We start from the raw sequence: 13,082 nt of genomic DNA, 5'->3' as shown, positions 1-13,082 counted from the left end.
AGAAGGTACCAAAACACCTTGCTTGCCTCCTTTGCCAGTTAAGTATTGCTGCTATTTTAAGGGGTAGCTCTGTTTTATCTGACTTAAACACTTCTGTCTTAAAAAAAAAAAAAAAGGTTGGACTGTTTATATAGGACCTATAAACACTTATGCTTGTCTCAAGGCCGGCAGGTGGAGCCCAAGATAAAATATGCTGGTTTGATATTTGGGGTTAATAAAAGCATAAATGTAACTTAATGAGCTGTAATAACATCAAGCAGGGTTGCTGGGGTGACAAAAAGATAGTTCTGTCAAAGCAGTAGTACCTAATAATAATTAATGTGGATACTAGAAAGGCACCAAAGTGTTCAAAATATTTGTCCTCCTAGATAATTGTGATGAGTGTTGCAAACTTATTTTGCAGCTGTTTTCTGACTGGCAGGTTTTGTGTAATCTTTATGCTGGCCAGTAACTTTGCATGAACAGCTGGACCAACTCGATTATTTGAAGGGAACTGAGTAAATCCACTGATGGAGCCTGAAACTTCTTTATTAAAATAGTGGTCTTATAAGTGATTAATTGCAAACAGCTTTTCATCAAGTAATTCATTTAATTATCTGGCAGGGCACCTAATGAATACTAGGAGCCATATCTCCATAGTCAGCAAGAGTACTCCATGGTAGTTGTCATTAAAATTGTATTTTGTATCTTCACTTTCACCAAGTGAGCTTCTTGACAGTTTGTCCATTAAGGATTCCCTACGATACTCATGGTAGTGCTGTAGATGGGAACCTCTAGAACCATAGGTTAGAAGGTGATCTCTTTGGAGCTATGAGTGTTGTTTCTGAAATAGTCTGTGTGTAGAAGATCCACGTCTTCCAGTACTGGTAGTTCAAGTCCAGTATGACTGCAGTCTACTGAAAATTCAGCAATAGGAGCTGAGAAAATGCATATCACCTTCTCAAAACTGGTTAGATTTTCTCCATAAAGCTGGCTATGGGTCTTTTTAAACACCTGGTTCATCAATCAGTTATCCAAAATTCAAGACTGCGTCTTCATTTTATGAAGTATTTCTAAGGCAGTTGTCTTGGGATTGACTTGTTAGAGGCAAAGAAAGCCAACAGTGTGATTTAATTCAGTTTCCTCAGTGCTTTATTGTGCAACCTGTTAAACACAAAATACTTGGGATAGCTCTGCTATTGCTCTGGGCTCATAGATTACAGGATGTACAGGAGGGAAATTCTTTTGTCAGTGAACAGAATTTAAAATACTTTGAGGTATATTTACGTATGTACACACACACATGCTCCTGTGCACTAATTTTCTTGTCAAGCATGTCAGGAGTGTTGCACCTCTTTTTGAGTTAGTTCATGTCCTGCAGCAGAAGAGTCTCTTTGCAGGGTACTGGATTGCAAGACTGAACCTGTGCCACGACAACAACAGCAGGCTGGTTTTAGTGCTGAACTGTGACTTAATAGGAGCCAGCAGCTGTGGGCAAGCTGTTAATTAAGAAAAGCGATCTGTACAAATGCTGCACTTGCAGCTCTGTTTCTGGTAACATGAAATGCAGTCAAGATGATCCATTTCCTGATATCTCTTATGACAAATTATGTAGAAATTAAAGAGCAACAGAGACACTTTCTACAGATCTTGAAAGTATGGTTAAAAATCCTACTTTCTGTACAGAAGTTTTTTCAGTCATTGGGTTGCTCAAATGGCCTGACAGTTGGGTGTTGAATTCTGTCTCCCTCTCCCCTTGACTTACCTTGAAAGCCCTTTCATGGCAAAAGCTCTCAGTAGCAGTAAAAAATGGTTGTGTGTCATTGGGTGGTAGCATTCCGATAATTGTTTGAGCAGCCACAAAAAGTAAAGCTCAAACTGCAGTTTTATTACCAGAAAAATGTTAATTGGACAACACAAACTATTTGAAAGCTGTTTTGTTGGTTTGAAATGGAAAGCACATTTGTCATCCCATCTGCATGGCCAGAATTTTAAATATAGCACAAGTGCTGGAAACTCCTCATCAAAATGTAAACTCTGGACACAAAATGTCCAGTGTATTTCTATTTGTACCTGACCTTTTACCCAATGCTAAACAATAATAATTTCTCCTGGACTTTGATAATAGCTTGGTCTAAATTATACTTTATTTGCAGGTCTGTGAGTGTCTTTAACAAGGCTTTTTCTGGCTTCTGCAACAGTTTGAGTCTTATTTTCTCCTTTATTCTAACATAAGCATTTTGCTTTACTTAAGAAAGCGAAAAAAGTTAAAGTACTTATTGGTAATGAGCAGAAATTGTGTAACAGTCTTTTTTTTCATGTATTGCTAGCACTGTAGACTTTGTCAATATTTTCCTGATGCAGGTTTTTTTCCTAAAATCTGAACTAGCCAGGCATAATTTTGAAAGAAATACTGTAAGAATTTGGTTCATAAACCAGTCTTTAAAACTCATCTGGTTTGGAAGTTGAATTTTATTTATTTATTTTTACTGTGAGCTATTACTCAGTACATTGCAATCCTTAAGCTTCAGCGCAGCAGCAAGTTTATCATCTTATAATTTGCAGTGTAATAGATAATCTTTATTTACATTTTAGGCTATTACAGAATGACCTTGCATTGAGCCTTTGTGGAAGAAGCAAGACTTAAACATCACTTCTTCAATGTGCATCCTTCTATTCAAATTTGATCCCCGACCAGTTTCAAAAAATGCGTACAGGTAGGATGGTTGTAGCTAAAACAGACTTGCTTCTGTAATATTTTACACAATTTCTTTTTGTAGCCAGTGTGTGAGTTACAAACTCAAGTCACTATTATGTGTTCAGTTGTGCTTTTGTAGTGTTTAACTTCATGGCTTTCCCCATTGGAGGAGTTACTGTAACCTTTTGAGAACCCTTTGGTTTTAGACTATGTCAGAAGTCTTGGGCTTTGTAATCATGGACCTTTTGCTGGTGATCTTTCATGTGCTGTATAAGTCCTTTAAATGTTGTACTCCAATGTTTGAAAGTCCTGTCTTCTAATTTATTATTTAAACTAAGGGGAATCCTGTTTGTGGGCATCACAGTTGTAGCTGTCTCTTGCTTTCAGTATGGTAGATACGTTTAGGGCTTCCAGTTTGCAACCAAGGAACTTCTAGTAAGTATCCTAGCCTTTCCCCTCCCCAAAGTCTGCTTGCAATTAAAATTGTAGGCAGTAAACTAACTCATGTGTATGAAATGTTCAGCCAAAAACTGAAGAAAAAATTAGCTTGCAGGCTTCTAGGTAAGTCTGTAAGAATGTATCGATGTCATAGAGTGAGTTTCCAAAGTATTAAACATCCTGTAATCATTTTCTCTTTCATTGTAGCTCATAGTTTTTAAATTTCATATCCAACATCGGTATCTTTGAGTACACTGAGTATGTAATAAACACCAGCACTTCTATGAAGGTTCATTGCTTTCTGTATTTATATATACTGTATAGGTTCTATATTGCTTTGTAGGGTACAAGTATTGGTATTCATCCAGAAACCATCAGAGTCAGTCTGCTCAGTAAGTGCCTTTCACTGACTTGTTTTCCTGTCCTCTCGTATTAAGAAGCAGATGCCATTCTATAGAAAGAAAGGAAATGAGAACCGAAACCTCAATTGTCCACAGAGTGCATTCCTTTCTGCATCTGGAGCCTGCCTAAAAAGGGGTTTTGTTTATGATGTGACTGGTGCTGAATTAATATATCCATTTATTTGGTCTGACTTTCTTTGTGTTGGTAGTTAGTGAAAGACAGTTTCATCAATTTGATGCCTCTTGGGAAAATCTTTTGGATGTAAACTGCAGTTGCTTGCCAAGTGAACTTTCTGCCATGATCAATATTTAAAAGTAAAACTTAGAGTAGTTTGCTTGCTATGAAAAATTGCATCAAGATTGAAATTATTAATTTATATCAGAAGACAACTTGCTGGCAGTGTCAGAATAGGACAACACTTTTGAGATGTTTGGCCCAAACTCAGGAGTATTTAATTGTATTTAACTTTCTATCTTTTGTTAAGCAGTGCCTTGCTCTATATAGACCTCTGAGATAAATCACTCTGAACCACCTGTTTGGGTGATAAATGCCAGGCCATGGTGTTACTGGTGTCAGATTTTAACATCAGATACATAACTTCAGTTATTTTTTTTTTCTTAACACTCCATAACTAAGTCTTTTTGCTTTTCTTTATTCAGGAGAATGTTGAACTTCTTTCTTTTTAAGTTGTTCCTATGTTCTTTTCACCTTTGCCTCAGGTTTCTGAAGGACATAGGTCTGAGTATCAGTTGGGAGTGGTCCCTGGCCCTCCTGATTCCAAACAGTATTATAGCCATTAGGCCAAGTTAGGCATCTCCCTACTAGTCCTTGCTAAGGGTAATTTTTCTTGACTGTTTGAGCATCTCTGTGCTGTAGCTCTGTTTATTTCATTATGAGGTCTTGGAACAATTTTCCCAACCAAAAGGGGATTCCTGTACCTGCAGACATACTAATTTCTCTGTCCATCAGGAAGCAGGCAATTAAACTTTCCTTACTGTTTTGCATCTCTAACTAAAAGAAAGTGTTTGTAGTGAGCATTAGAAGCTGAAAAGACAAACAGCTTTTCATTGAGTTTACTGGCTAGAAGAAAATGGCCAAGCTAAAACATGTTCTCTCTAACACTTAGGAGAATTTTCCATCCAGGTAGAATCTGGTTTCTAGACCAATATATTGGCCAATTTTCTTGAGCACCTAATTAAACAAAGAGCTCACCCTTGTGACACACTAACAAATCCATCTGCCTGTACCTTTGCAACTTGTTCTGTTTTCTCTCTCAGGGCCTATCTGTGGTAAAGTTTAGTGCAGTGTAACAAGCACTTTACTGTAGTTCATTATTATTGTCAGAGGTAATATGCTGCCTTTACATCTTTCTGAATAGTACTGTGTGCATCTTAAAAATAAATAAATGTTTCAAGCTTCAAAGCTATAATCACAGGCTCTTTTCTGGAACTGAATTGCATTGTAGGAAATTGCTTTAATGGAATGATTTCTCATGTTTTCATTTCTCTCGATATTAAAATAAATCTTAATACGTAAATCCTAATACAGTTGAATTATTTCAGCTATAAAAATAGCTGAATAGGCTTTTTGCAATTTGTTAGAAGATGAGGGTCACTTAATATTGCTCCTTTTCAGTATAATTATGTTTCATAAAAGACAAAATAAAGATGTTTTTATTATTATGCTCTTGTATACTAGCCTTGTGCTAAATTTAGGAGTCTGCATTAAACTTGAGATGGGGAATATTCAATCACACAAGAAAGACTTAGCTTATTTTTAGTATTTAGATACTATAAACAAACCACAGTTTCATGTCAAGAATTATTGAAGGCAGAATATAATTGAAGCTTCAGGGGATGAGAAATGCACTTCAGGCAAACTATTTTTTAACAGTGGAGATATTAATTTAAATAAAAATCTGTGAAAGGAGGCTGCATCCTGTTAATGGAGCATGTTGAAATAAGACTACAGAAATTTGGTAAACCAGCAGAAAGCCTATAGCTCAAAGACTACAATCAGCTAGAAGAAGCAACATTATGTAAGTTTGAAAGGAACAATATTGTATTTGCATTGGAAAGATAAAAATGTACATATAGTTTGCTTTCCAACAGATGTTATCTTTGTTGGACAAAATACTAAGCACCTTACCTTACAGAAAGGATGCCATTGAAGTGTCAGGTTTTTCTAGTTCCTCTGTGGTTGATTGTGATTATTTTTCTGTAGTATTTTTCTAATGTGCAACTTGCACCTCACAGTCCTCTTTTGAAACAGTGTATTAGGGAAGAGATAAATTTGCATGAAAGTTCAGAAATCTGCAGAAAATGTCAGTACATCTGAATGCTGAACAAAGTAATGAGATGTCATTGGGATTGATTCTTGTGTGTTGTGGCTAGAAATTAGAATTAAAATTGTATGGTCTGTCTTCAGTTTCCAGTAGCAAACTTGTCTTCTGCTGTGCAGATGAAATTGAGATGCAGCTGGTAGGAAAAACTGACAGTGAAGAAGATACTGAGGTTATGGAAAACTGGTTAAGAAAATCTGCAGGCTTTTGAAAGATGGCATTTCATTAAAATTAAATTAAGCAACATAGCTGGAGAGAAAGGAGAGCGTTCACTGTCTCACAATTGAAATAAAGGCAAGTCATGTTGTGGGTACTGATGAGCAGGACTTTGGGAGCTGTGCTGGAGCTGTGCAGGGCTTTCTGCAGTCACCTGCTTCCCTGAGCCTCCACACAGGGCTTGCCTGGGGTCACAGTTGTCTTTTACCTTTACTTGGATCAGCCAAATCCGTTACCTGCTCCCCAGGTGAGGATGTCCTACCAATGAAAAACACTTTTTTAAAAAATAATTTCAAAGTAATAATAATTTTCTTTCATTAAGCTGTAACTTTGTGCTGGGGAATCTTAAGGTTGTTTGTGTGATCTTAATTCAGTGTCTTCTGTTGTAAGTATTTTTTGAAAATACTGGTTGCCTCTTTCACTCACAAGATGGACTTGCTGAGTGAGTGACAGTGAGAGAAGAGGCTGTTGTCAGACGTCAGTCGACCTTTACACTGAGTGGTAAAGGTGAGATGGGAGATAAAGGATGGTTTCATGCTTAAAATGAGTTAATGCTCTGGAAAAAATTGGATTCTTCTCCTGCCTGTACTGTGAAGCTCCACATTTGTAAGTAATAGTGTCTTTTTTCCTCTTGTGTTCTACAGGCTTATTCTAGCAGCTAATAGGGATGAATTTTACCACAGACCATCCAAATCGGCCGAGTTTTGGGACAGCAGCAATGAGATCCTTAGTGGTATGTATGTCTTGCTGTTTTGAGTGGTTTTTATATCATTTATAAGGGAATCATGGCACAGATTTTTTATTATTAGGGTGATGGTGTTGCCTTTCCAATAAAAATTTTTCTTCTTCCTTATACATCTAAGGAAAAGATGTTGTAAGTTTGAAACATTTTTTAATTTTAATGTATTTAATAACCTAACTCTTACTTATTCCATTAGGTCTGGATATGGAGGAGGGCAAAGAAGGTGGGACATGGCTGGGAATCAGTAAGAAAGGCAAGATGGCAGCCCTGACAAACTATATGCAGCCAAAGATTGATAAAAATGCAAAAGGAAGAGGTATGAAGGAGTTGAAATAAAAAAAAAGAAAGTGGACAAATAAACCCTGGTGTTCCAGTAAAATAATGATGATTACAAAATTAATTTTCCTAACACAGCTTTATGGACAAATAGAATGTTTATGTGCTGTAAACAGATTTTTTGAACTGATGAGTTTGAGTACGTATGTGAGGAACTTGACTTGGATAATGATTTTTTGAGGCAAAAGTTAAACAAGATGTAATGCCTAGAGCCTGAAGTTGAATTCAGACAAGAAATGCAGCAGCACCATCTCCTCTGGAAAGTAATTCTAATTAGCAGGCAGAACAACTAGCCAAGCATTGACCTAGTTTTAGATGACAGCAGACTTTTTTAAGGTGTATATTCATATTCAAACACCTGTGTTAGGGAATGCAACTTGGATTATGCTGGAGGTAGCCTAAAAGATTCTTCTTCTGCATTGATAAATCAGGGGAGCAGCAATAATAGGAAAAACCCTCTTTCAAAGAGGATGCTCAAAACAGCACATTTGTGGGGTTTTTTAAAGTAAAAATAGGTCTGTTTGTAACTGTCATATGGTACCGGATTGGGAATATATTGCAATGACAAAGGTATCATACAGTGAAATGGACCATGTCATTTGTAATTCATTTTAGGGTCATGTATAAGGGAAATGAAGCAAGACAAGAAAGAATTTGTGAGGTGGGAGGAGAAGAAAGGTGCATCCAGTCCAGAGTAGTTAGTAAATGTGAATTATGTAGAATTTTTGACCGAGAGCTTTTGACTGAGTTCTTCAGAATAAAAGTCAAGGTCTTAATGTGAACATGGTACAATGATGTAAGACTTTTAAAGGTTGGTTCGTTACTTGGTTTATTTTGTGGTTGGGGTTTTTTTCCACTGTTACAGCCTGTTGGCAACAGGAATCTTTATGTTTCTGTTTATTTTACCAGGCCTGTCAGAATAGTGAGCGTACACATACAAGTTGCTCTATGTACTTCTCTTTCTTAGGTGCTCTTGTAACAAACTTCTTGACTGCAGATCTGGACAGCTACTCTTACTTGAAGAAAGTATCAGTAGAGGGACATCTTTACAATGGATTTAATTTATTAGCAGCTGACTTGAAGTAAGTCTACAAAACATCACAGTTCAAATGTCAGAGGGAGAAAGATAACAGTGCTATACATACACATCATAGCACCAAAGTGTAACAATACAAGAGCCTGTCACAAACTAAAGTTAGAGCTCATGGTTTTTGCTAATTGGCATTCAAGGTCCTAATTTTATTGTAGTCCTCCTTTCCTTTGTTATTTTTTTGTCTTTCAAACTCTGGAGGGCTGTCTTGTATTCTAACCAGTGCTTCCCACAAAACTTCTTGTGACTCCCTGATAGGCCATAGCCAGTCTTTACCCTGGAGGCTCTGGGGCTTGTATTTTGAGAAAACAAAACCTTGGCTCATAATTTCGCAGACACCTTTTTTCTCAGAGAGTTGACATGCTGCAGCAAGATAAGAACAGCTGAAAGCTTTCAAGCTATTATTCCTGTCAGAGTGTCCATGTCATTAATCTTTCATGAAACAGTAAAAATCAGCACAAGACAAATAAACATTAACTTAAGGTTTCTGTAGCTGAGAAAGGATGTTTGATGCTTGATTCTAATCAGTGTGGTTGGCACAATCCTTTCCACTGCGTGTGTATGTGTCTATGCACAAGTATATCTGCTGATTTTCCTTTGCATTCTGCCTGATGGAGAAGAATGGAAATCCAGGGCTAAGCCATCTCCAGGCCATGTGTCAGTTCCGAGTTGGATGCACACTGCATGACCGGGAGCACATCTAAACTGCCAGGAGAACACTGCTGCTTTGGCCCACTTGGTGCAAAGCATTAATGTTCCTCGACAACCTCATGGTGCAGGGCCTTCTCCCACTCAGCTTTTCTGCATGCTTCTGGGAACACACTTAAAGCAGAAGGCCACAGTGTTTACTGTTTTCAGTGGAAATAATTTCTAGCACACTCTCACTAACTGGCCTTGTGTTTACATTTTCCACTTTTTGTATTAGACCACCTTCAGCAGGTGGCTCAGACTTATCAGTCAGTTCTGTGAAGATAACGTGAGTGTATTTCTGCTTGATGCACCTGCTTAGAAATAAACATGCAGGTTATGTTTCCAGAAATTCAATCCAGAAGCAGGCTAGGGAGTTGGAGGGTTTGATGCTTTTTGGTATTTTTACTATCTGCTTTATAAAGTTCATTGTCCCACCAGAGGCTTCCCAAAATTTTTCAGTTGCCTGAATTAATTTTTACCATGGTCAGAGGATTTGACTTTTTGTGCTTTCTGCCGTATGTTGCTGCCTGGCTAGATTGCATAGATTTGAAGGCTATCTTTAACTGAAAAGGCAGCAGAAGAAATAGATGTTTTCAAGCAAACATGATATTCAAAGTGTGACCTAGCAAGCAGTAAGTTTGAGTCTCTTTGTTTTAGTTTAGGTAAATAGAATAGTCATAATGGCTGCTAGTATGATGATACTAAAGTAAGTTTGATTGATATTATTTAAGGAAATAATTCCTGTGTTAGTTTTGTTTGTTTATTCCTCCATGCTGGGCTGATAGAGAGTTGCATGCTCAATTGAATAGTCTTTCCGTGGTGATACAGGTCATAATTCCTTGTTGGGTATCACTCTGAAGGCTGTGTGTGTTGATTAACTTCTCCATTTCGACATGTCCTTAGCCTTGGATACTCTGATGAAATGAAATTCTTGGCAAGCTAATGATGCAGAGGAATTTCAATAAGATTTGTAAACTTGTCATTTTAGGAAATTAGAATTACTCCTAAGAGAAATGTGGTATATGAATGGGAGGTACTTCTCTGTGTAAATAGAAAATGCTATTGTAGTTGATGCTATTTTGTTGGGCCATGTTACTGTCCAAAACAAAGATAGAAGACTATTCTTAACATGTTCTTCCATTGTGTAACAAACAGCTATTGGCTCTGTTAGAGTGTGTGAAATGGAGAGGAAACTCAGATTGAAAGCGTAAATGAAGCACTGGTGGAAAGGGGTGTACCTGAGCACATGATCCTGCTGACTGCAAGCAGCATATTTAGAGAGATTTACAATATTTGAATCTTCAGGTACACATTTCAGAAAAAGAAATTTTTATTTTCTCTCTGTGTGATTATGATGACAGTATGCTAGATGACAGGTGCAGTAATAGGAGGAGAGCAGGAAACAGCTATACAGGTTGTAAAATCTCATTGTTTATTTCCACAGCTTGGTGTGACTTTTATTTTTAACATGCATGGATTTTGACACTTATAGTGTAATAATCTATTTACTCTGTGGCATCTCTTGATGTCAGTTTAAATACTATTGATTTCTTGTTTTAGGAAAATTACTTAGTACTTTCATTTTTCTCATTTTTCAGTTTATCATCTTGGGTGTACCTGCTGAGTATGAGAGTCATGAATATTTATCCAGTTATGCTAAACATACTTTTATGTCGAATTATAGCATGTGGCAAACAGTGTCTATTTGGAATCTTGTGCAACTGCAAAGTTGGCTTCCAGGAAGGCAGTGTTGCCACTCCTCTCATTTTGACTATCCATAGGTCTGATTAGAGAGGAACAAGGTTATCAGAGGCTGGGCTGGTCTCTAAGTAAATATCTGCTCAATATTCAAGGAAGGTTTCCTTCTTTCTCCATTTGTGGTAATACCTGAAGGCAGTGAGCTGCTTTTGTTGATGATCAGGACATCATTTCAGTCCTGGAGAAACCTGTGTTTATGTCCAACAAATCCACTGCTACACCTACTTAGGCTTTAGTGGGTATCTCCAACTTGTGTCAGGGCTGCTGTGGCAGCATTTCACTTGTGTTCCTTACAAGTATGTAATACAGACTGCCCTGAAGGACAAACTGGCAGCTTCTTGTCACCCACCCAGCAAATGTAGTCTCTGACAGGCTGTCAGTTAGAACCCGTATAGTTTATCTGCAATAAGATCACTGTGTAACAGGAGTGAATCACTTTCTCCATGATGAACAGACAAATTGTCCCTTACAAACAAGTCAGCTGGAGGGGATTGCAGAAAAATGCCTTTTGGGTGAGCTTTTCTGCTCTCCCTTGTCACAGCCAGTTTTCAATCCCTGCAGAGAACATGTAGTAAATTATACCATCACCTGCAGGCTCTCCCTTCAGCATAGTTACCATGACCTGGCTGGGTGGGAGGGATTTGATTGCTTTCAGAGATTGGATTTAGGTGCTTTTTCAGTAAAAAGGGAGAAGGTCAGAATGCTGGTGTGGAAAGAACATGGATGATCAAGGCAGCGGGATTGCTCTGTAAGCTGATCTACATTTCTTCTCATGCACTTCTTGTGCACAAGAGGTGACAGAGTATCACCTTTTGCAGAGCACACTTGTCTTGCTTCTTGCGGTTCCCTCATGAAAATGTGGCATTTCTGCATAGCTCTTTAGTCATTTCCAGTGGACAGATGGACAGTCCAATGTCAAAAGAAACATGCTTCTGAAAAACTTTTTATCTCTTTCCTCTGGCCCTTCTGCCTGGCCCAAAATATTAGGACAGCACCAAAGACATGTTTAGACACTGACAGCAAAATCAAAGTAGTGTTTTAAGGCAGACTTTATATGCTGTATCTGGCAGAATTCTTTTCACCATTTTATTTGACAGTATGTGGTATGTGTTTGGGCTTTATAGTTGGTGGTTTGGTGTTTGCTTGTTTGTTTTTAGCTTCAGAATAGAAAGAGTTTCCTGATATAGCTGATGAAAATTGAAGAAAAGAAAATGAATCTGTAAACCATACTACTTATTTGAAATGACTGTACAGCATTTCAAGCTACCAGTTTCATCTTTTGTCCTTGCACAAAAAATACATGCGCACATTATTCATAAAACAATCCAATGTCCTTGTCTGTAGCAGAGTGCCCAGTCTGTAGCTCAGTGCCCAGGGGAGTGATCCCTTGGTGATAACCACACTCTGTGGAGCTTTACTGCCTCACTACTTTTTTCTTTTTCTTTCATTCTGCATTTTTGTTGGACATGACTTGCAGCCACCTTGAAGTTGAACCAGGGCAGGGATGCAGAAGGACACTGCTTATGTTTCACCAGCATTAAGAAGTGATTATGGCAAACTCTGTATGGCTTTCATGTTGCTGTGAAGCTTCTATTACTACTCAGATTTGTGCTGCCTAGAATATTTCCTAGAACATTTATTATTGCTTACATTTTTTGACAGAATGATGTATCTAAGAGCATAATTTTAGTTTCTTTCTGCCATCAGCTATGGCTGGGATTTAAAAATATGTCTATTGGGTCCTATTGTCATCACTTTAATTATGCTTTTATTACTTCTCCAGTGAAATTGGTATCTATACTTGTAAGGCTGGGAGGGAAGAGAATCTTGAGTACGGGCCAGGGTTTTGAGGCTATTGCTGTGATCAAGCTTACAGTGATTTTTTTTCATCTTGGCTTCTGCTTTGATGTTCAGTACTGAGTACCTGTAAACAGTAGGAAGGGAATAGGCAGAGCCAAATGATTAAAGAACGAGTAACTAACTGGCACAGTGAACTAAATTTTGAAAGTCTCCCCATTTCAGAAGTCTCTTGGGAGGCTTTAGTCTTCTCTTGACGGAAGACAGCAGCAGTGTTGCAGTGGAGGTGAGTGAAAACGTGTCTGGGGGAGTGTGGATACAGTAAGATACGGATGTCCTGAATTGGTGACCCTGCAGTTCGTATGTGTTCCCCATCTTCTTGATAAACTCCTGGGGATCTTGTTACTGAATTTGTTAGTGACAAAAATCTCAGAAGACATGCTAGAGGATTAAATTCTTTCACATAAAAAGCCATTCTAAAGGAAGTCAGCAGTGCTTACTTACTGAGCACGCAGTCTCATCTATGACAGGCCTTGTCTTAAGCTGTGTTCCAGGGCTTGCTTGGGCCATTTGTCCACCTTTCAATCTAACACTG

At 38.0% G+C, this 13,082-nt stretch overlaps 1 protein-coding gene across 3 annotated transcripts in view; it reads left to right on the top strand.

The window, feature by feature from the left end:
• Positions 1 to 13,082, top strand: part of TANGO2 (transport and golgi organization 2 homolog) — a 29,072-nt gene that overhangs the window by 6,037 nt on the left and 9,953 nt on the right. For all 3 annotated transcript variants that reach the window (XM_069030763.1, XM_069030762.1, XM_069030761.1), the window contains 4 exons: positions 2,575 to 2,696; positions 6,719 to 6,807; positions 7,013 to 7,132; positions 8,120 to 8,234. In XM_069030763.1, coding sequence (XP_068886864.1) covers positions 2,641 to 2,696; positions 6,719 to 6,807; positions 7,013 to 7,132; positions 8,120 to 8,234 — 380 coding nt within the window. In that variant the 5' untranslated portion in view covers positions 2,575 to 2,640. The remainder of the gene's footprint in view (positions 1 to 2,574; positions 2,697 to 6,718; positions 6,808 to 7,012; positions 7,133 to 8,119; positions 8,235 to 13,082) is intronic.

Source organism: Aphelocoma coerulescens, chromosome 15 (assembly GCF_041296385.1).
Source record: "Aphelocoma coerulescens isolate FSJ_1873_10779 chromosome 15, UR_Acoe_1.0, whole genome shotgun sequence".
NCBI lineage: Eukaryota > Metazoa > Chordata > Aves > Passeriformes > Corvidae > Aphelocoma > Aphelocoma coerulescens.
The sequence above is the reverse complement of the archived record's forward strand: the minus strand, read 5'-3'. Positions and strand labels throughout refer to the sequence as shown.